General features: G+C 39.8%; 1 protein-coding gene across 3 annotated transcripts; it reads left to right on the top strand.

Moving 5' to 3' along the window:
* Positions 1-68: 68 nt before the first annotated feature.
* LOC107788963 (15-cis-phytoene desaturase, chloroplastic/chromoplastic) lies at positions 69-7735 on the top strand. 3 transcript variants are annotated; one of them, XM_075251213.1, is made up of 16 exons: positions 87-308; positions 475-518; positions 885-1136; positions 1225-1357; positions 2150-2238; positions 2875-2932; positions 3157-3312; positions 3615-3763; positions 3928-4047; positions 4212-4425; positions 4520-4622; positions 4893-4940; positions 5843-5888; positions 6649-6836; positions 6941-7103; positions 7545-7735. In XM_075251213.1, the coding sequence occupies exons 3-16, from the start codon at positions 915-917 to the stop codon at positions 7602-7604; spliced, it is 1749 nt and encodes a 582-aa protein (XP_075107314.1). In that variant the 5' UTR covers positions 87-308; positions 475-518; positions 885-914; the 3' UTR covers positions 7605-7735. The 3 variants fall into 3 exon arrangements, 2 of the variants coding, with proteins under 2 accessions (XP_075107313.1, XP_075107314.1); XR_012708425.1 differs by having other exon boundaries at positions 69-518; positions 6051-6836; XM_075251212.1 differs by having other exon boundaries at positions 69-518.
* Positions 7736-26112: the final 18377 nt, after the last annotated feature.

Here is a 26112-nt window from a genome sequence, read left to right as displayed (position 1 = left end):
AAATATTTTAGAAGGAATAAGCAAAGCGAAAAAGACATAAAAAGAGATTTTATCCACCAAGTGTGGCTATGGTAGGAATAGCCAATGGGGGGACATTTTTGGAGTCTAGCCAAAACATAAAGGCCAAAACATAAAGAGTTACTACGGCAAATTGAGTTGGAGTAAGAATTAAAAGAAGATACTACTGTAGTAACATATTTCCAGCTAATAGCAAACAAATGACCCATTAACGGAAGTGGCCAAACCACCAAAAGCAGGCATCTCCACCAAATATTAGTTTTTTATATACAAAAGATTCAACACAAACAGTTGAGTACTTCTTTAATCCTTCCTAATTCTTTGTCAGGGGTATCTTTTTGTGGGTAACGGCCAAACCACCACAAATTTCCAGTTCCCACTTTTAACTCTTTAACTTCAATTCAACTAGTTTATTTCCTTTTGCTTCCTACAACTATAACATAGTCTTGGTTTCAGAATCCACAACTTGAAATACAACTCCTAGGCGGTTTCATTCCGAGGTAAGAAATGATTTTGCTTTTCTTTGGTTACATCAGCTGAATGCTTTACTTGAGAAAAGCTTTCTCTTTTTTTCCTTTCTTTGATGTGTACCGCCCGTTTATGATCTTGGTATTTGCTCTTTTTTGTACTCGTCCGGACTTTAACTTGATTTTGTGGGTGAAGTATTAAAACAAGTTTTATATGGACTGTAAAAGCTAGAATCTTTTTTACTTTTGCATATAAATTTGTATAATAAATGCTTATGAACCTGCATATAAATTTGTATAATAAATGCATATGGCCATTTGAAAAAGAAAAGGAATTCCACATAGTATTTAGATTCACAAGTGGGACAATCTTCTTACACTGAAATATCTTTATGTCAGGCTTAATTTACCGCTATTTTGCTCAGTAAAATGCCCCAAATTGGACTTGTTTCTGCCGTTAATTTGAGAGTCCAAGGTAATTCAGCTTATCTTTGGAGCTCGAGGTCTTCGTTGGGAACTGAAAGTCAAGATGGTCGCTTGCAAAGGAATTTGTTATGTTTTGGTAGTAGCGACTCCATGGGGCATAAGTTAAGGATTCGTACTCCCAGTGCCACGACCAGAAGATTGACAAAGGACTTTAATCCTTTAAAGGTTTGTTTTGAATGCGAAAGTGTGATGATGAATTTATGATCTTGGGCATATATTCTCTAAAATAAGAGAAGTATATCTTGCCATTCAGGTAGTCTGCATTGATTATCCAAGACCAGAGCTAGACAATACAGTTAACTATTTGGAGGCGGCGTTATTATCATCATCATTTCGTACTTCCTCACGCCCAACTAAACCATTGGAGATTGTTATTGCTGGTGCAGGTGATTTTTTCCGGTCATCTATATTTGTAGTCTTCATTTCTCTTTCTTCGGAAGGAAGATCATTCTATTAGTTGTATTATCACTAGAATATTTACCTGGGCATTCTTTTCTGATTAACTGTTTTGGACCGCAAAATTTTAGGTTCTTACTTCTTCGCCATTTTGCAACTAATCAACAAGTCCCAGCTGATTAGATTAGGAGCGGTTTGAAAATTCGTTTGTTTTGATCTATTTTTGCCGTCACTCCATTTATATACATATCTATTCTCTCTTATCATCTGAGCCATGATAAGCAGGTGAACGTGCTGTCTATTGGGTGGCATGTCCAAAGGATCATTCTGAAATATTGGAGGCTAATGAATCAATATCTTGTGCAAGATTGATCTCACTATACCTATAATCAGAGTACTTAGAGTTCCAAAAATTTCAAAACCAATTGAAAAGTCAAACGAGTTACATATAGGGGTTGCACTCTTCTAAGGCTTGCAATCTGTGAGAAAAAGATGAGAAGGAGATCTTCATATTTCATCTTTACTAGTCTGGACCACTGACCGGTTAGCAGTTTTCAACGTGTTCTTCAACTTGGCTTGCAAAATACTGTGCCGGTCATTTCTCTTGTATTGTCATCAACTGGTTGATTATCTGAGTACCTAAAGAAAGAATGTTATATGCATGATTCATTCTGCTGTACTATAAAAGATATAATAAAGAATGCTAGCCGAGGTACTACATAGCCTTTTCCAATAAATAGAAGCTGTAACATGATTCTAATTCATTTTTTTTGCAATATCAGGTTTGGGTGGTTTGTCTACAGCAAAATATCTGGCAGATGCTGGTCACAAACCGATATTGCTGGAGGCAAGAGATGTCCTAGGTGGAAAGGTGAAGAAGATCCAGTCTTTCCTTTAATTTTATTCCTTTTTCTTTTGTGTCCTTCCCTATTGATAGTCCCTTTTCAGGAAGGCTTCTATTTGTTTTGTTTAAAATCATTTTTCATACTCTTTAAACATTCAGTTGCTCAAACAATTGCAAGGGTGTTCACTATTCCTATTTTTGACTGTCTTCCTTTCTCTCAGTTTAGTTTTATTCCTCTCTCTCTCTCTCTCTCTATTTTTGGAGGAAATAGATATATATATATATATATATATATATATATATATATTTTTGGAGGAAATAGATCTGTCCTAAAAATTTCCAGCTTTACTACTAATAGTGTTAATTGTCGAGAAAATAGTACAGCATATTAGGTAAAAGATATGGAAAGTATATTATTATCATTCTCTATTATTTTATGATTCAGTCAATTTTACCCGTCCTGTTGGGTGTATTTCTCGTATAAATACAGTCTTATCTGTGAGATGCTATGTGAATTAGCTGTTGTTTTCAGTATAGAACACTATCTTAGTCTGTTTTATCTTACTGAAGCAGTCACCAAGAATCTAGCTGTATAGGCTAAAATATTGAATTAGCATTAATCTTTATCTGTTCTGCACCTGAATACTTATACCTCCCTTTTAGGTAGCTGCATGGAAAGATGATGATGGAGATTGGTATGAGACTGGGTTGCATATATTCTGTAAGTTTGACTCCTCAAGAATGCGTACTTTAATCTTCTAATACAGTCATAGCAATTTCTTTCAAGATCTTTTTTGTCCATTAATCAGATAGCAATCCCTGTTTGTCTTTTGTTTTTTGCAAATAACCAATTTTTGTCAGTCGATCTGTATTCTGCCTTGCCTCTCTTTTTTCATCTGTTAATTTCGTATGGTGACTCATACAAGTTGGTGCATCTCCTTTAAGTTGGGGCTTACCCAAATATGCAGAACCTGTTTGGAGAACTAGGGATTAACGATCGATTGCAGTGGAAGGAACATTCAATGATATTTGCGATGCCTAACAAGCCAGGGGAATTCAGCCGCTTTGATTTTCCTGAAGCTCTTCCTGCGCCATTAAATGGTAAGTACTTAATCATGAGTAAATTTTTTCCCTTCTGTATTGAATATTGATTATGCAAACTTCCCCAGTAAGGTATGAAATTGATTAGTCCATTAATACCTCTGGCGCATTGCTAACATTAAAAGAACATAAAGGTTCATTACGTCTTGATCAGAATTTCTGCATGTAGCTAAAGTGATTGAGTGTATGTACAAATTTTTACACATTGCAAGCATAAGCCAGTTATTGTTATCTCTTATTTTCATTTCTCTAGCTGTATCTCTTATTCTCATTTCTCTATCTATGTGTTATTACTTCTACAGGAATTTTGGCCATACTAAAGAACAATGAAATGCTTACATGGCCCGAAAAAGTCAAATTTGCTATTGGACTCTTGCCAGCAATGCTTGGAGGGCAATCTTATGTTGAAGCTCAAGACGGTTTAAGTGTTAAGGACTGGATGAGAAAGCAAGTGCGTGATCATTTTATCTTACTCTTTTAGCTCATAACCTTGAAGACATAGTTGACTTGCAAGTTGTTGATTTAACATGTTAGAAATGTCTACCTGCCTTTCCTTTTCTAACAACATACATCTTGCAAAACTCATCAGCAGCTATTTGCTTAATTGCTTTTCAGGGTGTGCCTGATAGGGTGACAGATGAGGTGTTCATTGCCATGTCAAAGGCACTTAACTTCATAAACCCTGACGAGCTTTCGATGCAGTGCATTTTGATTGCTTTGAACAGATTTCTTCAGGTTAGAATCCTGATCCACCCTCAAAACAAAAAGAGAGAAAGGGATATAGTCCTACCAAAGCTGTAAATCATGTTTGGGACCTGACATATTGGTGCAGGAAACTTATGAGTGAACTTGTCCACTCAGTTTAACTTTTCTGATATATTTGAATTATCAATTTGCAGGAGAAACATGGTTCAAAAATGGCCTTTTTAGATGGTAACCCTCCTGAGAGACTTTGCATGCCGATTGTTGAACATATTGAGTCAAAAGGTGGCCAAGTCAGACTAAACTCACGAATAAAAAAGATTGAGCTCAATGAGGATGGAAGTGTCAAATGTTTTATACTGAATAATGGCAGTACAATTAAAGGAGATGCTTTTGTGTTTGCCACTCCAGGTATAATATCCATTATACTAGTATCGATGCTTCCAGTTTTCACATTTTTAATATGAATTTATAAATTTTTGCTGGCTTTTGATTATCCGATTAGTGGATATCTTCAAGCTTCTTTTGCCTGAAGACTGGAAAGAGATCCCATATTTCCAAAAGTTGGAGAAGCTAGTGGGAGTTCCTGTGATAAATGTCCATATATGGTTAGTGATGAAAATTTTACTTGTCAGTGTTTGTTCTTCCTCTAGCATATCTATGTATGTGCGTGTAAATGTCTATACGTACATAAACATGTAGTCCTCTGTTTTTGTGTTAACTTCCATTGAATGAGGAACTTATGGATGTACGCTTTTCCAAAACTTTGATTGGACACATTGCTTTGTGTTTTCAACTTTGATGAGCAGAACTACCATTGTTTAGCTATTAGTGGTTGAGATTCCTATTGAAAAGATTTGTATAAATTTAATTTGCAGGTTTGACAGAAAACTGAAGAACACATCTGATAATCTGCTCTTCAGCAGGTTCATTTTTGATCAATTTTATTGTTCCAGAGCAGTTTCTGCGTGTCCATGACTACATTCTCATATTAGCTCCTCCCCCTCTCCCCCCTTCCCCGGTCTCTTATTAAATACAACATCGGGTAAATTGTGGCTCTTCCTCCTCTCGTGAACATTTGAAAGGAATTTTTTTTGCCAATTCTGGTAGGTAGTAGTTTTCAAAATCTTTTATGAGCCCTTACAATGTGTTTAGTACTCTACCGTAGTGTTTTAATCAATGAGCCAAAGGGGAAAAACTAATAAAAGTGTATAAAATTTCTTCCTGTATTAGTCCAATTCTTTTTCAACTTATATTATTAATATTATTTATCTTTTGGATTGAAATGGATTTTGTATATCTAATATAAACGAAGATGTTCTCTTCCGCTTACATGATTTTTCACCATAGATAAATGCTCCTATAAGGTCAGTTATTCTGTCTAAATATCACACACTTCAACTGCTGAGATATTTTGTTCTTTGCATCCAGGAATACATTTGGCATCATTAGACAGGAATCCAATGAAGATATATTATCAATTTCCTGCAAGTTTCCTTGTCACTAGAAACATTAGATCCATATCATGTAAATAGCCTTTGTTAAATAGAAGGTCGATGAAATTTGGGAACCCCATCTCTAATCGTTTGTTCAGTCAAGGACAGAGCTGACATGTTATGATGACCATTTCTCCAAGGCATTTATAATGGACTGGAGTATCCATGCCATTTTTCATCAGCTATATGTTGATTATGCTCCCCTACTTTTTAAATGGCACCATTGATGGTGGAGCAAGATTATAGATCTCCTTTTTTTATCTCAAGAAATTGTGTTGTTCCTGATACTTGTATGGGTTCCCTTGCTCAATCTCTCTTTTATTTTCATGCAGAAGTCCACTGCTCAGTGTGTATGCTGACATGTCTGTTACATGTAAGGTATTGACTCATCTGTAGCATTCATATTGTTCTATTCTGTTGTGTATGAGTTGCTGGTAAATTGCATAATGCTTCTTGAATTTATGTACGAGTTGCTGCTATTGTAATCCTCATTTAGGGATGCATAATGATATAGGCTTTGTATGTTTGGACTATGAATAGTCAGGACACTGCTCCTGTTTGTGCACAAGGGTCCTACACGAAGCAACTTTCGAAGGAGAAGTAAAGGAAGTTTGATGAAACTTAGGCGGGGAAAGTAGTTTCTTTTAGCTACTTTTTGAAAAATTTGAAGGAAGAAAATTCATATATTAGACATTTGGATTTCTTTTGGTGGAAGGAGAAAAAGGGTAGGGCCCTCTAAGTCTGCCCCTCGTTGCATTTCTTACTTGCCCCAAAAGAGGGGGGGGGGGGCGCTTACTTCAGTGGTACCTGCAGTGTTTGGGGAGAGCCGATAAGCCTACGTCTCAATTTTATTGGTATGAAAATGCAAAATATAAAGCAGTGGTTACCAAAAAGTTAGAGAAGTTGACATGGAATGTTTGGTTCATGATAGAACATCGGATCAATTGTCTATAGAAATGAGAACATCAAGAAAGGTGCAGAAGTGGGGAAAGAGTGGCTGAATGATATGCATATGGGAGTGAGTGGGGAGTAAAATTATTTCCTCTGTTGGGTACAGTCAAGAATGGATGACAACTTAGCCCGCTATATCCGTTCATGTGTTCTTTAGGGCCCTCTGATATAACTGGTCTCTCTGCAGGAATATTACAACCCCAATCAGTCTATGTTGGAATTGGTATTTGCACCTGCAGAAGAGTGGATAAATCGCAGTGACTCAGAAATTATTGATGCTACAATGAAGGAACTAGCAAAACTTTTCCCTGATGAAATTTCGGCAGATCAGAGCAAAGCAAAAATATTGAAGTATCATGTTGTCAAAACTCCAAGGTCAGTAATCATTTTGCTTCCATAGTTGTGTAATAAGCGAGAATTACAGTCCACATGAATCTATTCCTATTCTGAATCCTGATTAATCTGCTTTTTTCTCTCAGGTCTGTTTATAAAACTGTGCCAGGTTGTGAACTCTGTCGGCCCTTGCAAAGATCTCCTATTGAGGGGTTTTATTTAGCTGGTGACTACACGAAACAGAAGTACTTGGCTTCAATGGAAGGTGCTGTCTTATCAGGAAAGCTTTGTGCCCAAGCTATTGTACAGGTTAGCTCTCACTTTTTTTTTCTTTCCATTGATAGTGTATTTGATTATATTTTGTCATCTTTGCTGCGGTAGAGAATTTTAGAAGCATTTCTCAGACATTAGTTGGCAGTATATGTTTCTGCAAGCCTGTTTCGATGAATTTGGTGAGAGGACCGGGGTTGTCAAGTAGTACAGCTTTACTTCTGGCAGACTTTCCTTCTCTCAACTTATACCTGCGAGAGAAATGGACGTCAAGTATGCCTTTTACTTATAATTGCTTATTCTGTGTCAACTTATAGTTCTCCAACCAATATAATGTTGAACCAAAAAACAAAATTGTGCACACAGATTGCAGAGTTACTCAGGATATCTGCACTTTTGGAGCCTCAGTAGTAGCATGATAAAATGCAGAGGGTTGTGTTTTTTCATTCTTTATTAAACCTTTATCTCTATATTTTGCAGGATTACGAGTTACTTCTTGGCCGGAGCCAGAAGAAGTTGGCAGAAGCAAGCGTAGTTTAGCATAGTGAACTAAAGTGTTGCTTCTGAATACTAAATTTAAGATGAAGGCGGCCACACTGAATTAGCGTTGTACACAACATATACAAGCACAGTACAACATTGAACCCAAATACGAGAAATGTTACACAAAATATGTGCTGCTTTCCCTCCGATTTAGTTGGCAAGTTACTAATTATAGGTATACTAGCAATACCTATAAGACATTAAGCTTCACGTCTTAAAACATCAAAAACCGCTTTTAGAGTAAGTATCCAACTGAGAACCATGCAAAATACAAAACTGAAACAAAGAACCAAATGGAACTACTAAATTTTAAATGGGAAGAGTCAATGAATTTTTTTTTAATTTGGTCAACTATTAAATAGTGCTCATCGAATGTGTTTGCAAGTATGGGATGCATATGAATTTGCAAAAAGTGTAAATGCTGATTTTGAAGCGATGGCTGAATGCATTGAAATTACTTAAAAATAATAATTAGATTTTCTATGTACAACTTAATATCTAAGCAAACTAGATCATATAATATGTACTACTATGTATCATTAGTCAACAGCTGCTCACTTACAACGATAGGATCAGGTAGCTTTTGTTATACTCTTTTGCACATACACTGTATTCAGATAAAAAATGCAAATAGATGTACGAAACAATCTACGAAAAGGAATGTTCTTGGAAGAAAGGCTCTCCCCAATACTTATCGTATCTTCACTCTGTTGGTTCACTGAATGTGTACTGTGGTTTTACTATACCCTTTTTCCTATTGCAGCATCACTTTCTTCTCAAAAAATTCCTCCAATTTCTAGGGAATTGCTACTTTTCCCCTACCAATAAGTTATGTACATTGTCAAGGCTCAAAGAGCAAGAGATTAGCATATCTACATAGCTTCTCATATGTCCAATACATTTGTATTTCTGCTTCTTAGTCCTACTTGGCAGCTCCGTGCACGAAAGCATTTCGTGTGCATGCAGGGTCGGGAGAAGGGTCGCACTTAAGGAGGTTTGATGTAGGCAGCCTACCGAACGCAAGCCATTGATGACCGATTCCACGACTCCAACATATGACCTATAGGTCACACGAAAATAAATTTACCGTTGCTCTAAATTAGTAATTACTTATCCAATCAAAATAAAGAGGAATATATCATTCTTTTGTTTGAGTTTATAACGAAGCTATTGGACCGACCTATTTTCTAAAATATAACCATGGGCATTGAGGGTTTCCCAGAAGTTGTATAGGCTCCAAAATCAAAGTGGAGGCACATGACTTTTGATTGGTGAAACTTGTGCATTGTCCTTGAAAATTAGAAGCTTTTAATGTATAAAAGACCCAAAAAAGGGACAGCAAATTATGTAAAAATGAAAAATAGATATGATGTATAACAGTATAAGTTAGGCTAGTAATGGTAGGGTTTGAATGCAAGAGTCAGTTGGCACTCCTCATTAAGCTAATCTTATAAGCTACTACAGGAAAATCTTATATGTTGGTGATGATTGATACAGCTGTATCATATCTTCTAATAAACTTCGAGATAATGATTTCTGACAAGAGTATAAACAAGTGGATCTATGGAGATTTGAGGTTGTCCAAAAAAGTGACAATTTTGGGTTCCTACAAACTGTATTTGCAATATTGTTATTTGCAACTATTAAAATATTAGATAAAAATATCCAAGCTCAGTTTCTTCAACTTAAATGAAGGTAGCATTTGAATTTCATCAACAAGTACATAAAGCCACTCAGCCACTCTACTTGGAGAGTACTTATTTGGGATTTAATATAAAAAAGAGGAAAATGGTCAAATTTACTTGAGATTGAGCAATTTGTCTTGTATTATCTTTTGGTCAAATAGTATTGTATACCGTCGAAATAGATTTCGGCCTTCCTACGTTCGATCGAGTTCGAGTGGCAAGAAACCGGAGTGGAATTTTGGGAATGAGCTCCGAAGACAGTACAAACGAGCCTCGAGTCCGAAGGCTGCTCGAGGATTCAGCTCGATAATCTTATCGAGCCCGTGACCAAATCGATCCGCAAGGCATTGCTTCGAGCTCGGAAATGAGCCACGCCCATCCCGAAGGTCGAACTCAAGCCAAGACCGAAGGGCTCGACCCAGTAACGAGTTCGAGCCAGTATCGAGCTCACAGACAAGAGTCGTTACAACCGCACCAAGAGAGAGAATCTTGGCGGGAATCGAGGAAGAGACAAATCATCATGAGTCCTCCACTATATGCGTTATTTTATTATTTTTTATTGTAAATAAAGTAATGACCCTCTATTATAAAACAGGGGATCCTTGTAAGCTATGGATATACTGAATAGACTAGAACAAAAAATCTTTTCTCATATACAAAGATATCTCCTTGTGCTTGTTTTACTTCATCTTACTCATTCTTTCTATTCATTTATTCCCATTCTCATAGTCAAGAATACTCGTATTGCTATCTTTGTATCAAAGGGTATCACGTATCCTTAGAACCATACATAAATTTAACGTTATCTGACTTTTCGGGTAAACAGTTTGGCGCCCACCGTGGGGCTAAGGATAACAGTGATTGTTTGATATAAAACTGCAGTACACACCAGTTTACAATTTCATATCAACAATGGCTTTACCTATCGACCACGAAGTCGGCCTTCAAGATGAAACTAACAACTTGGCACCCAGGGGCGGAAGGCCACTTGACGATGGCACTGAGGCTCGAATCAAAGTACCTAAAATTCGAGGCGAATCAGCGTTTCGAACCGAAAAAAAGCATTCAGAGCGGTACTCGATCCGTAGCCTGAGACTATGGCTGTCCAACGGGACGGGAGGGGACAAAATTAACGGGACGGGATGGGACGACATTTAGCCAGGACAGTGGCGGGACGGGACGAAATGGGACGGGACAAACGGGACGAAACGGTAGGCCCATCCCGTCCCGCTAACAAACGGGACAGGACAAAATGGGACGGGACGGACGGTAGGCCCATCCCGTCCCGCTAACAAACGAGATGGGACGGGACGGGACGGGACGGGTTCGCGGGCCTTAAGTGCCATTTTTAAAAAAATTATTTAAGCATTGAGTTTGACAACGAATATTCTTTTGGCAATGACTAAGTTTTTAAAGTTTGCAACATCTAGTTTTTTGACTTATTCAATAAATTTAAAAATTAAACAAAAATTAGGAAACTAAGTAAAGAATTATAAAATATTAAAACAAAAGACTTGTAATAAAATATTCTAGCAATTATAAATATATAATAGAGTTATAATTTATTTAATATAATTTCAATCCATTAAGTAACTAAGTAAGAGTGTAAGAGAATTCATAAAACAAATTCAACGCTTAGAGCCTTTTATTTTATTAATAGAACTTTCAAATCTCACATACAAATATAATTCTTTTGAAGAGCACCTAATCTATGCAGCCACCTTCTAGGAAGGGTTCTGTTTGAACTTTGAACTAGGCCTCTTAGTAGCCAATAAAAAATTATCATACTAATATTTGTAAGCTCCTATATAACTTCGTTGTAACTTATCTATAATTTCTCTCGGACATTGTTCTGGAATTGGCAATGTTGATTGATGTTCCATGAGTTCCATGCTGTCATCGCTCCCAGTGCTAAGTATCTCATTGTATTCTTCTTCTTCCCTAGTGGTTAATTTTTCAAAACCAAGATTTCTTCTTTCTGAATTAATCCAATCTCTGAATAATACAGAAATCTCTAGGCTGTCCTCCGCTAATGAATGTCTATGATCTCCGATTTGAAATCTTGCCGCGCTAAAAGCACTCTCCGATGCTACTGATGATGCTTGAATAGCAAGGATATCTCGGTTCATTATGAAAAGTGTTGAAAAAGCCTTGCCACGCTCCCTCCAACATGCCAAAAGTTGTTCGTTGCCTTCTTCGTCTTTAATACTTTCCAATCCTTGATTAAGATAAGAATCAAGTTCATCATTAATAGAGGAATCAAAACCTGTTATATCATCCATATCTTCCCATAGAACTTCTACTCTAGACTTAGAAGTAGAAGGAGCAGTTTCACCACCTGTTGTTTCCATAGATTTATATTTATCAAACATTGATCTAACATAAGAATATATGTTTGCTTGGCATTCTTCGAGAGATGGTTGTTCATTTTCTTGAATTGCTAAATTCTCATAAATTTTACGAACAAGTCCCTTTGCACCTCTTAATTTTAAAGATGGGTTAAGTATAGTAGAAATTAAATAAACTTGGGGAATAGGGAAAAAATACTTTTTAAATTTTGTAATCATTTCATTAATGGCCGGTGCATAAGTTGGATTAGTTTTATACTTACCAAATACAATAGAAATTTCACAAATATACCATAATATTTGTGTAATAGTAGGATAATATATACCAGAAAATTATTTTGTAGCATAATAAAATTTTTCTAAAAATTTAGTAAGCTCTTTGATCTGATCCCAATCAGAATCAACAATTTGATCAGCGGAGATACCATTATGCATATTAAATACCTTTTGTATAGGCACCCGATAATCATAAGCAAATTTAAGCATTTGATAAGTAGAATTCCACCTAGTACAAACATCTTTTGGAACTTTTCTATATGGAAGGTTAGCACTAGCACATTGTTGAGCAAATTCACGAATTCTACTCGCTTTATTAGCCCGAAAAATATAGCCGCAAGCATGTTGTACTTTACTACAAGCATCAGAAAATAAATTAATACCATCTTTTACAACCAAGTTAAAAATATGGCATGCACATCTAACATGAAAAATTGCTGGATTAATTGGACAAAATCTAGTTCTTAAGCTAGTTGCTGTAGTTGTGTTAGCAGAAGCATTATCTAAGGTGATAGTTAAAACTTTATCAATGAGTCCATAAAAATCAAGTATTTATAGAACAGTAGTTGCAATATATGCTCCAGTGTGTTTTGAATCAATAAATTTATAACCAATAATACGTTTTTGCATGTTCAAGTGATGATCAACCCAATGACATGTAACAATTAAATAATCACAACCATTAGGACTACGACCTATATCAGATATGATAGACACTTTACAATCTAAGTGAAAAAATACACAACGAATATACTGAAGATATTCGGTTTGAAATTTAAAAACATCATTTCTAACTGTAGTCTTAGGAAAATCTTGAAAAGAAGGATTATAAGTTTCTTGTATATAATGAACAAAAGCAGGGTGAGAAGGAAAAGTAAAAGGTAAGCCACATACAGCTACTATTTTTGCTAAGTTCTCACGATCTCTATCTTTGTTATATGGGCGTAAAATCGTACCAGAAGCAGGGTCAAGCTGTTGTTGTAAAAAATTAGAATCCCCGCCAGATATACTAGGAGTGCTAGTACCAGTGATACGATCCGGTATTTGCCCGGCTTCTATTTTAGCTTGTATCCATAAAGCTTTGTGGTCCCTACCTAAATGCCTAGATAAACCCCCCGTCCCACCACTTTTGGTGTGCACAAATCGTTGCTTACATACTTCACATATAGCACGTTGATTGACTTTATCATGTTTAAAAAATTTCCATACAAGTGATGTTTTGGGACGTTCACCCTTAGGCTTACCCCTTACAGGAGGTACAAGGGGTAAAGCTCCAGATCGAGATTGACTCTGAGTTGGAGCTTGTGTTGCGGGACTAGTGGGTGTTTCATTAATTCTTCTTCCTCATTTTCTTCGTCCTCAATAAATTTATCCTTGCCAAATTGTCTTTGTAAAGTTTCATGATCTAGTTTTTCTCCGAAATTAATATTATAACATGCGGGGGGTTGAGAAAATAAAGTTTCATCAACATGAGTCATTTCATCTATATGTTTTCTAATTATAGGAGAAGGGCTAGGATTAGGACTAGGATTAGGATTACTACTACTTTCACCTTTACTACTTTTTTTTTACTAGTTTTTTTAAATACGCCAAATATATTTTTAGGTGCCATAATTTAAATACGAAATTAAATTTAAAAAGTTAACACAAAAATTAAAAACACAAATGAAATACGAAAATAGAACACGTAAAGTAAACACAAAAATTAAGCACTAAAATAATGCACAAAAAATATATATTAAAATTAGGAGATGGAACGAGTGCACCGTGATTAAATATTGAAACTTGAAGAAATTGCCCAAACTATTGCTCCAAATACTTGATAAATTAATTTGAAGCTTGAAAGTTAGTCCAAATATTTGTCCAAATACTTGAAACTTATTACTTGATTGCGAAAAAATTGAGAGAATAATACAGATAGAATGAAAGGGATTTGAGAGAGAATAATTTATTTTTGTGGGAAGAAATGAAGAAGGATTGGGGTATTTATAGTAGAAAATAGGGCCAAAGTATAATTTAATAAACTTAGGGATTATATTAAAAGTTTGGGGGTAGGGGGATGTTTTGGTGGGAGTGGGGGCCAAATATGGTCGTTTTTGGCCGTTGGGAACGACTATTTTTGCAATTATAGCCGTTGCCCAACGGCTATAATTATAAAAAAAGGGATGCGGGACGGGACGGGACAGGTGGGACGGGACGGACGGGACGGGCGGGACGGGACAGACGGGATGGGCGGGACGGGACGGGACGAAACAGGACGAAATGGGACGGGATAAACGGGACGAAATGGCCATCCTGTCTCATCCCGTGTCCCGTTTAACATGGGGCCATCCTGTTTAAAATTAAGTGGGACGGGACATCCCGTCCCGTTGGACAGCCATACCCGAGACACCCATAATGCGGGGAAATCGGAGCCAGCTTACGTATGATCTTCGAGATGCTACAAGCCCAACAAGTAGCGATAGCCCAGTTACCGAGCCAAACTCATATACAAAGCAGGCCGGATCCCAATCCGCTTTGAGAAATCACCCCCAGAACGGAGCCCGCCATAGTGAAATCAAACGAGCAGGAATCGGGGACCACTCCCGAAATTACTAAATTGCTCGAGGAACTCACAAAACGAGTTGAAGCCAATGACAAGAGAGTGGAAACATACAATGCCAGGGCCGATCAAATCCCGGGGGCTCCACCAATGATAAAAGTGCTTGATTCGAAAAACTTCATACAAAAGCCTTTTCCCTCGAGCGCGGCCCCAAAACCAATCCCCAAAAAATTCCGTATGCCCTAAATTCCCAAATATAACGGTACGACCGATCCTAACGAACATGTTACCTCTTACACATGTGCCATCAAAGGTAACGATTTGGAGGACGATGAGATCGAATCCGTGTTGTTAAAAAGGTTCGGGGAGACCCTCTCGAATGGAGCAATGATCTGGTATCACAATTTACTGCCAAATTCCATCGATTCATTTGCCATGTTAGTAGATTCGTTCGTAAAGGTACAAGCTGGTGCCATAAAGGTTGCAACAAGGAAATCAGACCTCTTCAAAGTAAAGCAAAGGGGTAATGAAATGCTGAGGGAATTCGTATCCCGATTTCAAATGGAACGCATGGAATTGCCACCGGTCACAGAGGATTGGGCCGTACAAGCTTTCACCCAAGGGTTGAACGAGCTAAGTTCGACAGCATCATGTCGGCTGAAGCAAAATTTGATCGAGTATCCAGCAATAAGTTGGGCAGATATACACAACCGATATAAATCAAAAATTAGGGTTGAAGATAACCAGTTGGGAGCTCCGATCAATAGAAAACAAAGGTCGAACAGAGAACGATATCAACCGTATGTCGCAGATCAGATGAACAACGGTTCAACACGCAATACAGTTCGGAACAATCGAAGGATTGATCGAGGGCAAAATTCTCGGGGACTTATGAGCAAGAGCGGCTTTGATAAATATGCCGATCCTATAGAAACACCTTGGTTATCAGAGTATAATTTCAGCATTGATGCATCCGCCATCGTGTCGGCTATCGGACGCATCAAAGACACTAAATGGCCTCGACCCATGCAGATCGATCCTGCCTAAAGGAATCCCAATCAAATGTGCGAATATCATGGCACCCATGGCCACAGAACGGAACATTGCAGACAACTAAGAGAGGAAGTAGCCTGCTTATTTAACAAAGGGCACCTTTGGGAATTTCTGAGTGATAGGGCGAATAACCATTTTAAAAACAGGGATTTTGGCAAGAAAAACGAGCAAGAAGAACCGCAGTACGTCATTCACATGAATATCGGCGACGTCGATACCCCTCAGGGACCAGTGCTTAAACGCACTAAAACATCGATTGTGAGGGAAAAACGATCTCGGACTTAAGATTACACACCCATATGGACTTTGTCCTTCGATGAAGAAGATGCAGAAGGAGTCATCCAACCTCATAACGATGCACTTGTAATATCCGTACTCATGAATAAAACTAAAATTAAGCATGTGTTAATCGATCCAGGTAGCTCAGCCAACATCATCGGATTGAAGGTCGTAGAACAACTCGGCCTGCAGGACCAGATCGTACCCGCAACTCTGGTTCTAAACGGATTCAATATGGCATGTGAAACCACGAAAGGCAAGATAATCCTACCAATAAACGTGGCCGGAACCATCCAGTAAACAAAGTTTCACGTGATCGAAGGGGATATGAGGTACAACGCCCTTTTCGGAAGGCCATGGATCTACAACATGAGAGCTGTACCTTCGATCCTACACCAGGTCCTCAAATTCCCAACATCGAGAGGTGTCAAAATAGTGTACGGAGAACAATCAGCCTCTAAAGAAATGTTCGCCGTCGAGGAAGCGAAATCAATATCCTCGCCTTAGCCGATAAAGGGATCGGGCTCAGAAGGAGAACGGGACACCAAATAGCAATCACAGATGCCGGCTTTGGCCCAGCCAGATAACCAGAAGATCGAAGAAGATGATGATCAAAGGGTCCCTCAATCTTCCATGATTCCCGATGACTCCGACGCCACCAAATCAATAATTGAGGAACTAGAGCAAGTCACACTAATCGAGCGCTGGCCCGAGCGAAAGGTATACTTAGGAACGGGGTTGAGCCCCGAACTCAGGAAGAAACTTGTTCAATTTCTTATCGATAACATTGATTGTTTTGCTTGGTCCCATTTAGATATAACAGGGATCCCAACGGACATAACGACGCATCGGCTAAGCTTGGACCCTAGGTTCAGACCGGTGAAGCAAAAGAGAAGACACCAGTTCGAGGAAAAGCACGCATTCATAAAGGACGAGGTAACCAAACTTCTCAAGATAGGGTCCATTCGGGAGGTGAAATATCCCGAATGGTTAGCCAATGTAGTTGTAGTGCCTAAAAAAGGGAACAAACTTAGAATGTGTGTGGACTATAAGGATTTGAACAAAGCATGCCCCAAAGATTCCTTTCCGCTGCCCAACATTGATCGCATGATCGATGCCACGACCGGCCACGAGATCCTCACTTTTCTCGATGCCTATTCCGGGTATAATCAAATCCAGATGAACCTGGAGGACCAGGAAAAGACTTCATTTGTCACCAAATATGGAACATATTGTTATAATGTGATGTCCTTCGGGCTAAAAAATACGGGGGCTACTTACCAACGCTTAGTAAATAAATTATTCGAAGAACAAATAGGTAAATCAATGGAAGTTTATATTGATGACATGCTAGTTAAGTCCTTGCACGCAGAGGACCATTTGACTCATTTGCAGGAAACATTCGAGATTTTGAGGAAACATAACATGAAGCTCAACCCCGAAAAATATGCTTTCGGGGTTGGTTCGGGCAAGTTCCTCGGCTTCATGGTGTAAAATTGAGGAATCGAGATTAACCCCGATAAAATCAAGGCCATCGAAGACATCACCATCGTGGACAACGTGAAAGCTGTACAAAGGCTAACGAGACGGATTGCAGCCTTAGGCCGATTCATTTCGAGATCATCAGATCAAAGTCACAAATTTTTCTCTCTACTAAAAAAGAAGAACGATTTCGCTTGGACCCCGGAATGCCGACAAGCATTAGAGGAACTAAAACGATATCTATCGAGCCCACCACTACTTCACACTCCAAAAATAGACGAAAAACATTGCTTGCACTTGGCAGTATCGGAAATTGCCGTAAGCGGTGTCCTAGTTCGAGAAGAGCAAGGTACGCAATTTCCCATTTATTATATAAGTCGGACCTTAGGAGAAGTAGAAACTAGATATTCACACCTAGAAAAATTAGCACTTGCACTGATAAGCGCCTCTAGAAAGTTAAGACTGTACTTTCAATGTCACCCCATATGCGTATTAGCCACTTACCTGCTTCGTAATATTTTGCACAAGCCTGAACTATAAGGCCGATTGGCCAAATGGGCCGTCGAACTTAGTGGGTACGATATCGAATATCAACCTCGTACGGCCATCAAGTCTCAAATTTTAGCAGACTTCGTGGCCGATTTCACGCCAACCCTCATACCCGAAGTCGAAAAAGAACTCCTTTTGAAATCGGGTACATCATCGGGGGTATGGATCCTTTTTACGGACGGGGCTTCGAACGTGAAGGGGTCCGGGCTAGGCATAGTTTTGAAACCATCCACGGGTAACACTATTAGGCAATCTATTAAAACTACCAGGTTGACTAACAACGAGGTCGAGTATGAAGTCATGATTGCAGGTCTCGAGCTAGCTAAAACCTTGGGAGCAGAAGTCATTGAAGCCAAATGTGACTCTTTGGTGGTGGTGAATCAAGTAAACAAAACCTTCGAAGTTCGAGAAGGTAGAATGCAAAGGTATTTAGACAAACTGCTTGTCACTTTGCACCATTTCAAATAATGGACTTTATGGCATGTTCCACGAGAACAAAATAATGAGGCCGATGCACTTGCGAATTTGGGATCGTAGGTCGAGGAAGATGACTTGAGCTCGGGGACTGTCATTCAACTTTCGAGATCGATAATCGAAGAAAGTCACGCCGAGATAAATTCTACAAGCTTAACCTGGGATTGGAGAAATAAGTATATTGAAAACTTAAAGAGCGGAAAGCTCCCATCGGACCCTAAAGATTCTAGGGCCCTACGGACTAAAGCTGCTTGATTCGCGTTGGCGTCGGATGGAACGCTATATCGAAGGACATTCGATGGACCGTTGGCAGTATGCTTGGGTCCGGGAGGTACCGATTACATCCTACGGGAAGTGCACGAGGACACTTGTGGGAATCACTCCGGTGCCGATACATTAGTTCAAAAAATAATCAGAGCAGGGTATAATTGGATCGATATGGGAAAAGATGCGAAGGAATTTGTTCGTAAATGTGACAAATTTCAAAGATTTGCGCCAATAATCCATCAACCCGGAGAGCAACTTCACTCCGTCCTATCCCCATGGCCATTCATGAAATGGAGAATGGATATCGTCGGCCCTTTGCCATCGACCCCAGGTAAAGCCAAATTCATTTTATTTATGACTGACTATTTTTCTAAATGGGTTGAAGCGCAGGCGTTCGAGAAAATAAGAGAGAAAGAAGTTATAGACTTTATTTGGGATCATATCGTATGCCGATTCAAGATACCCGCCGAAATAGTATGTGACAATGGGAAACAATTCGTTGGCAGCAAAGTAACAAAATTCTTCAAAGATCACAAAATAAGAAGGATACTATCAACACCATACCACCCCAGTGGGAACGGACAGGCCGAATCAACGAACAAAACTATCATTCAAAACCTAAAAAAGAGGTTGAACGACGCTAAAGGAAAATGGAGAGAAATCCTGCCCGAAGTCCTTTGGGCATATCGGACAACGTCAAAATCCAGTACGGGGGGACCCCATTCTCCTTAGTATATGGGTCCGAAGCGTTGATACCAGTCGAAGTCGGTGAACCCAGTACCAGATTTCGATTCACGATGGAAGAATCAAGTAACGAGGCTATGAATACCAGCCTCGAATTATCTGACGAAAGACGAGGAGCTGCTCTCGTCCAATTGGCCGCCCAAAAATAGCGAATCGAAAGATATTATAATTGAAGAACCAAGCTCCTCCATTTCAAGCCCGGGGACTTAGTGTTAAGAAAAATCACTATCAATACCCGAAATACGAACGAAGGAAAACTAGGACCAAATTTGGAAGGACCATATCAGGTTCTCGAGAATGTCGGAAAGGGATCGTACATGCTCGGCATTAGAAACGGCAAACAACTATCAAGCAGTTGGAATGTGTCACATCTAAAACGATACTACTGCTAAGGTACGACCCTTCCATATTCATTTACATTTCAAAACTGACCCCTGCAGAAGTCCGAACAAGAGCTAAGATGGATCCTTTGCTTGAAAGCATGCGTTGCACTCTTTTTCCCTTAGACCGATTTTATCCCAAATGGATTTTTCGGCAAGGTTTTTAATGAGGCAACCAATGATCGTGTTGCACTTACAATAGTATCCGAGGCCTTTGTACAATCGACCTCGAATACTGGGGTCATTAGCCCTCAAATATATCAAGTTCTGATGCAAAAAAGTTATTTCGCAACAACGGGGTTCCAGTAGGAAAAGTTGTAAGAGCCAAAATGGTCAAAACGAACCATGCTCATGTAGTTGGCCCGAACCCAGACGCGAAACATGAACATATGTATAATGACTTGCAAAGAAAGTCCTCCTCTTTACCGATATCTTATATCCAAGAAAAATTCCTCTATTTGGAGATTTATTATGCAATCAGAATTAAGATAAACTCGACAACTAAGCCTACGGCTACCTTCATTTCAAGTTCGAGCCGACACTCACTCGACGGGCTACATTACTTCTAGTTCGAATCATTCACTCGATGACTAAGCCTACGGGCTACTTTTATTTTGAGTTCGAGCAAGCACTCACTCGACCATTACGCCTACGGGCTACATTACTTCGAGTTCGAATCAATCACTCGACAACTAAGCCTACGAGCTACCTTCATTTCGAGTTCGAGCAGGCACTCACTCGACCATTATGCCTACGGGATACCGAGTTCGAATCAATCACTCGACAACTAAGCCTACGGGCTACCTTCATTTCGAGTTCGAGCAGGCACTCACTCGACCATTACGCCTACGGGCTACATTACTTCGAGTTCGAATCATTCACTTGACGACTAAGCCTACGGGCTACTTTTATTTCAAGTACGAGCAAGCACTCACTCGACCATTACGCCTACGGGCTACTTTACTTCGAGTTCGAATCATTCACTCAACGACTAATAAGCCTACATGCTACTTGCATTTCGAGTTCGAGCGAGCACTCACTCGACCATTATGCCTACGGGCTACATTACTTCGAGTTCGAATCAATCACTCGACAACTAAGCCTACGGGCTACCTTCATTTCAAGTTCGAATCATTGACTCAACTAGTAAGCATAAGGGTTACGTCACTTCGAGTCTGAAAAAATAATCAATCATAGAGACTACGAAGTCCAAATTTGATTAAATTGTTAAAATCCTTATAAAAACATTTGTAAGGCACGTATAAAGTCTTCACGAAACAGAAGCAAGCCGGCCAAGTTGTCTATATACAAAATTGTCTACATGATTGATTACAAACGTAAAACATTAAGAACTAAGCTTCCTGGTCATCCTCAGGGGCGTTTGCTTTGCTGTCAGGCTCTTCCCCGTCCTCGGATCCGCTCTTGCTACCGTCATCATCATCATCATCGCCATCAGAAGCCAAGACTTCAGCTTCAGCTTTGAGCTCTTTAGCCTTTTTTATCTCTTCAGTAAGGTCGAAACCTCGAGCGTGTATCTCCTCGAGGGTCTCCCTCCGAGACCTATATTTAGCAAGTTCGGCAACCCAATACGCTCGAGTGTCGGCAGTATCCGCCGCCTCTCGTGCCTCCATATGAGCAGCCTCGGCATCAGACCGATACACGGTAATGGACTTATCCGCCATGAATTTCGACGACTCAACCTCCGCCTTGGCCTCAGCAAGCCGTGTTTCAAGCTCCCTGATCCTCTTAGCTTGAGCAGAACCCTTGTGCTTGACGTTTCGAAGCGGAACATCGACCAATGATAATTTGGTCAAAATGGTTTCTTTTTCCACAGCGAGGCGGTCGATAGTCTCCTTCGACCGATTAAATTCAGCTTTGATTTGATCAACTTCTTCCCGAAGTAACCCGATCTTTTTAACCTTTTGCTGCAGCTGAGACAACGAAGGGTTAACTTCCACAGTTGAGTCAAACCCATACTTTAACAGAACGAGGCTCACCTGTTTATCGAGTTCGGCCTCTTCTTCACGAACCTTAGCCAAATCTGCTTAGAGGTCCTTTATAGCCTCATCCTTTTGGCTGCAAAGAAACCGCAGGGCATCTCTCTCCCCCGAGACCTTCTGAAGCTCGACCTCACACTGGCTAAGGTCGACTCGAAACCTACTAATGGCCTGCACAGTAGGGAAAGAACACAAGTCAAGTTTGGAAAAGAACAAAGAAACCAAGTATAGTAAAATCATTACACGAGTAATGAAATGTTGGGCCTCTTCTAGTAGAAGAGAAGCGTCACTAATATCGGAAGCATCATCGACTCCAGTAAAGCAATCCCAAAAAGGGTCCCCTACACTAGAGCCTCCGCCCATATCGGGGGTCTTCAATTCTCGAGCTTCCTTTAATGCCTCCTCAGAAAAGGTTGGAAGGGAAGGCGAATGACCCACTGTCATAGCCCCAAGCGAATCCCTCGGGGCACTCCGATCAAGACTCGGGATTCTAGGACCGACCCTGACCGGTACAACCGCCAACGGCTTAGGAGCTCTGGTGACCTCGATAGCTTTCGCAGATAGGATCACCAAAGCCGAGGCATCGTCTTCTTCTTCTTCTTCTTCTTCTTCTTCTTCTTCTTCTTCTTCTTTTTCTTCTTCTTCTCTCAGTCATTGGACCGAGTCAATTGGAAGAGCAATTGCCTTCCTCCTCACCCTTCGAGTTTTGGGATTGGGGTCCTCTGACCGAGAGGCGGCTTTTCGCTTCTTATCTTTCCCCGATTTCGGGACCGGGGACTTGGTTACTTCTTCACCGCTCGAAGGCCTCAAAGCGGCATCCTTGGTTACACCTTCATGAAAGGAAATCGGTAACGAATGGAGCACAAAGAACACTTCTAAGGAAATGAGAAGTAAAACCTTACCATGATTCTTGGCCTCCCATCTTCCTTTTGCCAAATCACGCCAAGCGCGTTCGGCATAAGAGAAAGTCGAGGCTAACTTCAGAACCCAATCCTCGAGGTCGGGTACCGCTTGTGGCATCCAAGGGGCAGCTGTATATCAGAGAAAGACATCAGAAAAAATCGAAAAAAGATACGAAAAGCAACGTCTTATGAGAACTACTTACGGTCGAAATTCCATTCCTCGGGGAACGACACTTCTCTTCCAGAATAAGGTCACGGGTCCTCACCCGAATATAACGGCCCATCCAACCCCGATCCTTATCTTTGTCGATGCTCGACATCAAAGCCTTCGATGCCCGACGATGAAGTCTGATTAGTCCTCGAAAGATTTGAGGCTGATACAATCGTATGAGGTGATTCAGGGAAAAATCCAGCCCCCCGGCTTTGATGGAGAAGAAGCGAAGTAGGATTACTATACGCCATAGAGAGGGATGAATTTGACCGAGGGTGACCTGATATCTTTTACAAAAATCAATGATCACCGGGTCGACGGGACCCAACATGAAGGGATAAGTGTAAACACTTAAAAACCCCTCCACATGAGTGATGACGCTCTCTTCGGGGGATGGAATTTGCAACACAACCTCGGAACCCCAGTTGCAGTCTTTCCTAACGGCCTCGAGATGACCCTCCGTTATAGAGCACCTATACATCGACATGTGTTCGCATCGACCCGGAACAGATGAAGGATTCTCAACCTTAAAATCGATCTTCAGAGTACACGGGCAGGGAACATAGTCATAAGTGGACGGCTCCACCGGCACCTTGTCGTTGAACGGCCGTGAAGAAGAAGCTTTCTCCTTCTGAGGTACAGTTTTTGAAGTTTTGGCCATTGATGTGAGAGGAAGAAAGGTAAAGGAAAGTGAAAAATTGACGACACCAAAACTCTGGTGTAGATGGCTCTGCAAGCGACAAAATAGAGAGAAATGATAAGAAAATTTGGAAGAGTGAAGGCGTAAAAGTGGTAAATGTTAGATGGAAGGGTTATTTATAGGCACGCATCACCGCCATCTGACAAGCATTAAATACCTTGAAAGACTAAATCGATGGGACAACTATCACATACGTCGTAATCGATCCCTGTTAAAACGTGAGCTTATAACCCGATTGAACCGTCGAAAATTATATCGATTCTCACCGCATCCTTCATGAGAAACGAGGGGATTATCTGTATACGGTCGAAATAGATTTCGGCCTTCCTACGTTCGATCGATTTCGAGTGGCAAGAAACCGGAGTGGGATTTTGGGAGTGAGCTCCAAAGACAGTACAAACGAGCCTCGAGTCCGAAGGCTGGTCGAGGAGTCGGCTCGATAATCTTATCGAGCCCGTGACCAAATCGATCCATAAGGCATTGCTTCAAGGTCGGAAATGCGCCACGCCCATCCCGAAGGTCGAACTCAAGCCAAGACCGAAGGGCTCGACCCAGTAACGAGTTCGAGCCAGTATCGAGCTCACAGACAAGAGCCGTTACAACCGCACCAAGAGAGAGAATCTTGGCGGGAATCGAGGAAGAGACAAATCATCATGGGTCCTCAACTATATGCTTTATTTTATTATTTTTTGTTGTAAATAAAGTAATGACCCTCTATTATAAAACACGGGATCCTTGTAAGCTATGGATATACTGAATAGACTGGAACAAAAGATCTTTTCTCATATACAAAGATATCTCCTTGTGCTTGTTTTACTTCATCTTACTCATTCTTTCTGTTCATTATTCTCATTCTCATAGCCAAGAATACTCGTATTGCTATCTTTGTATCAAATGGTATCACGTATCCTTAGAACCATACATAAATTTAATGTTGTCTGATTTTTCGGGTAAACAAGTATCTTTGTTCGAAAAAAGTTTCGTTTTGCCCTTGATTCCTAAAGGAGACACAGTGCGGCACCCATTTCATGCTGGAGTTGCGTTAATGACAAAGATAAATACAAGACAATTTGCTACCAATAGAATAAATGGATCAAAAGCATAACAAACGATAAACTTTAACAAATTTTGGATAATACAAATGTAAATTTGAACCTTTCTTCCTAGAAATAATAAATGTAACCTTATTAGGAGTTTTAGACATTACAATCGAGAGGTTTGAGATTTGAGTCCCATGACTAAAAAACCTCTTGAACTGAGGGAGTATTGTACTAGTCTCCTCAATAAGTCTACATAGGGAGAAATATGAATTAATTGGGCCAATATTTTTGAATATTGAATTTCTACAAGAAAAACAAAAAGAGTAATAAACGTTGGAGCCATGGAACCAAACCAAGGAAATCTGGACCCAAAACCCAAAAGCTACAGTGAAATAGCCGACATTGTGTTCCCAAATCCCATAGGATTGCCTTGTCCAGATTATGCAACCCTCCTTTTCTCACGCATACTTTATTACTTTACCCCTTTTCTAATCTAAACACACACACCCAAAACACACGTAACTACAACTAAAAATTTAACAATCATCCCTTGTATTCCAATTTACTATGCCTGAATCTGATCAAAGAATACATACCCCCACGTTCACTCCTCTTTTTTAGCAGCCAAAAAACTCAACTACTCCTTCTTTCCATGCAAATCCCCCTCTTTTCCAAGTGACCATGTTCATTGTTTACCCCCACTTGATCTCTTAGTATAAATACTAGTTTCCTTCACAGTTTTAGAATCAGGGTCCAGCTCCAATTGAGCTTTTTTCCCCCCTTTTTACTCATTCCTCAATCTTTCATTCTTCTCCATCACAAAAACTAAAGTTATCATCTTTGCTAGTAAAACCAAGAATCATGGCTGATCAACAGGTAAAGCAAGTGTCAAAAAGAAAAAGCAACATTTCAAGAAAGTGTGCTTCCCTTATTAAGGAACAACGAGCCCGGCTTTACATTGTACGTCAATGTGCAACTATGCTTCTCTGCTGGTATATTCAAGGGGATGATTAACTTCATCCTCAATCCCAAAGTCTAAACTCCACAATTACTACTACTACTACTACTACAATTAAACACACTACCAAAATGACCGTACTCTACTATACGTCTATGGCCTAAACTTACCTTGTTTCTACTTGTAATACATGTCTTGCCGTGTGCTTTCCCCTTTTTGGCTCCATCCATCACTGAGTGTTAAGCAATCCATCATTTTCACGTGCTTGATCCAGGCTTGCACGTTAGGGGGCGTGTTGAAGATACTTTTAAGTAAATAAAAGTGTACATTCTCTCATAGTTGAGATAGTCACACGCTTCAACACGTACAATAGCTGATCCTGTTCGTCTTCCGTAGTTTCTGAAGGGTCTGTCCAGTTATTCTGTCTTTTTTGATCATGTGCCACTTTTTTCACTCTTTTTTATCCAATGGGTGCAAATGCTCCATTTGGGTTTTTGGGCACATGAACAAATTAACAGGAGAGACATGTAGATGGGCACTTTGAAACAGAGGTTTTTGGGCAAACAGAGGAAGCTGACAAAGAGGGAACTTCCAAGCATATGGACACAAAGTTTAAAC

This window comes from Nicotiana tabacum, chromosome 4 (assembly GCF_000715075.1).
Source record: "Nicotiana tabacum cultivar K326 chromosome 4, ASM71507v2, whole genome shotgun sequence".
Taxonomy (NCBI): Eukaryota; Viridiplantae; Streptophyta; class Magnoliopsida; order Solanales; family Solanaceae; genus Nicotiana; species Nicotiana tabacum.
The sequence above is the reverse complement of the archived record's forward strand: the minus strand, read 5'-3'. Positions and strand labels throughout refer to the sequence as shown.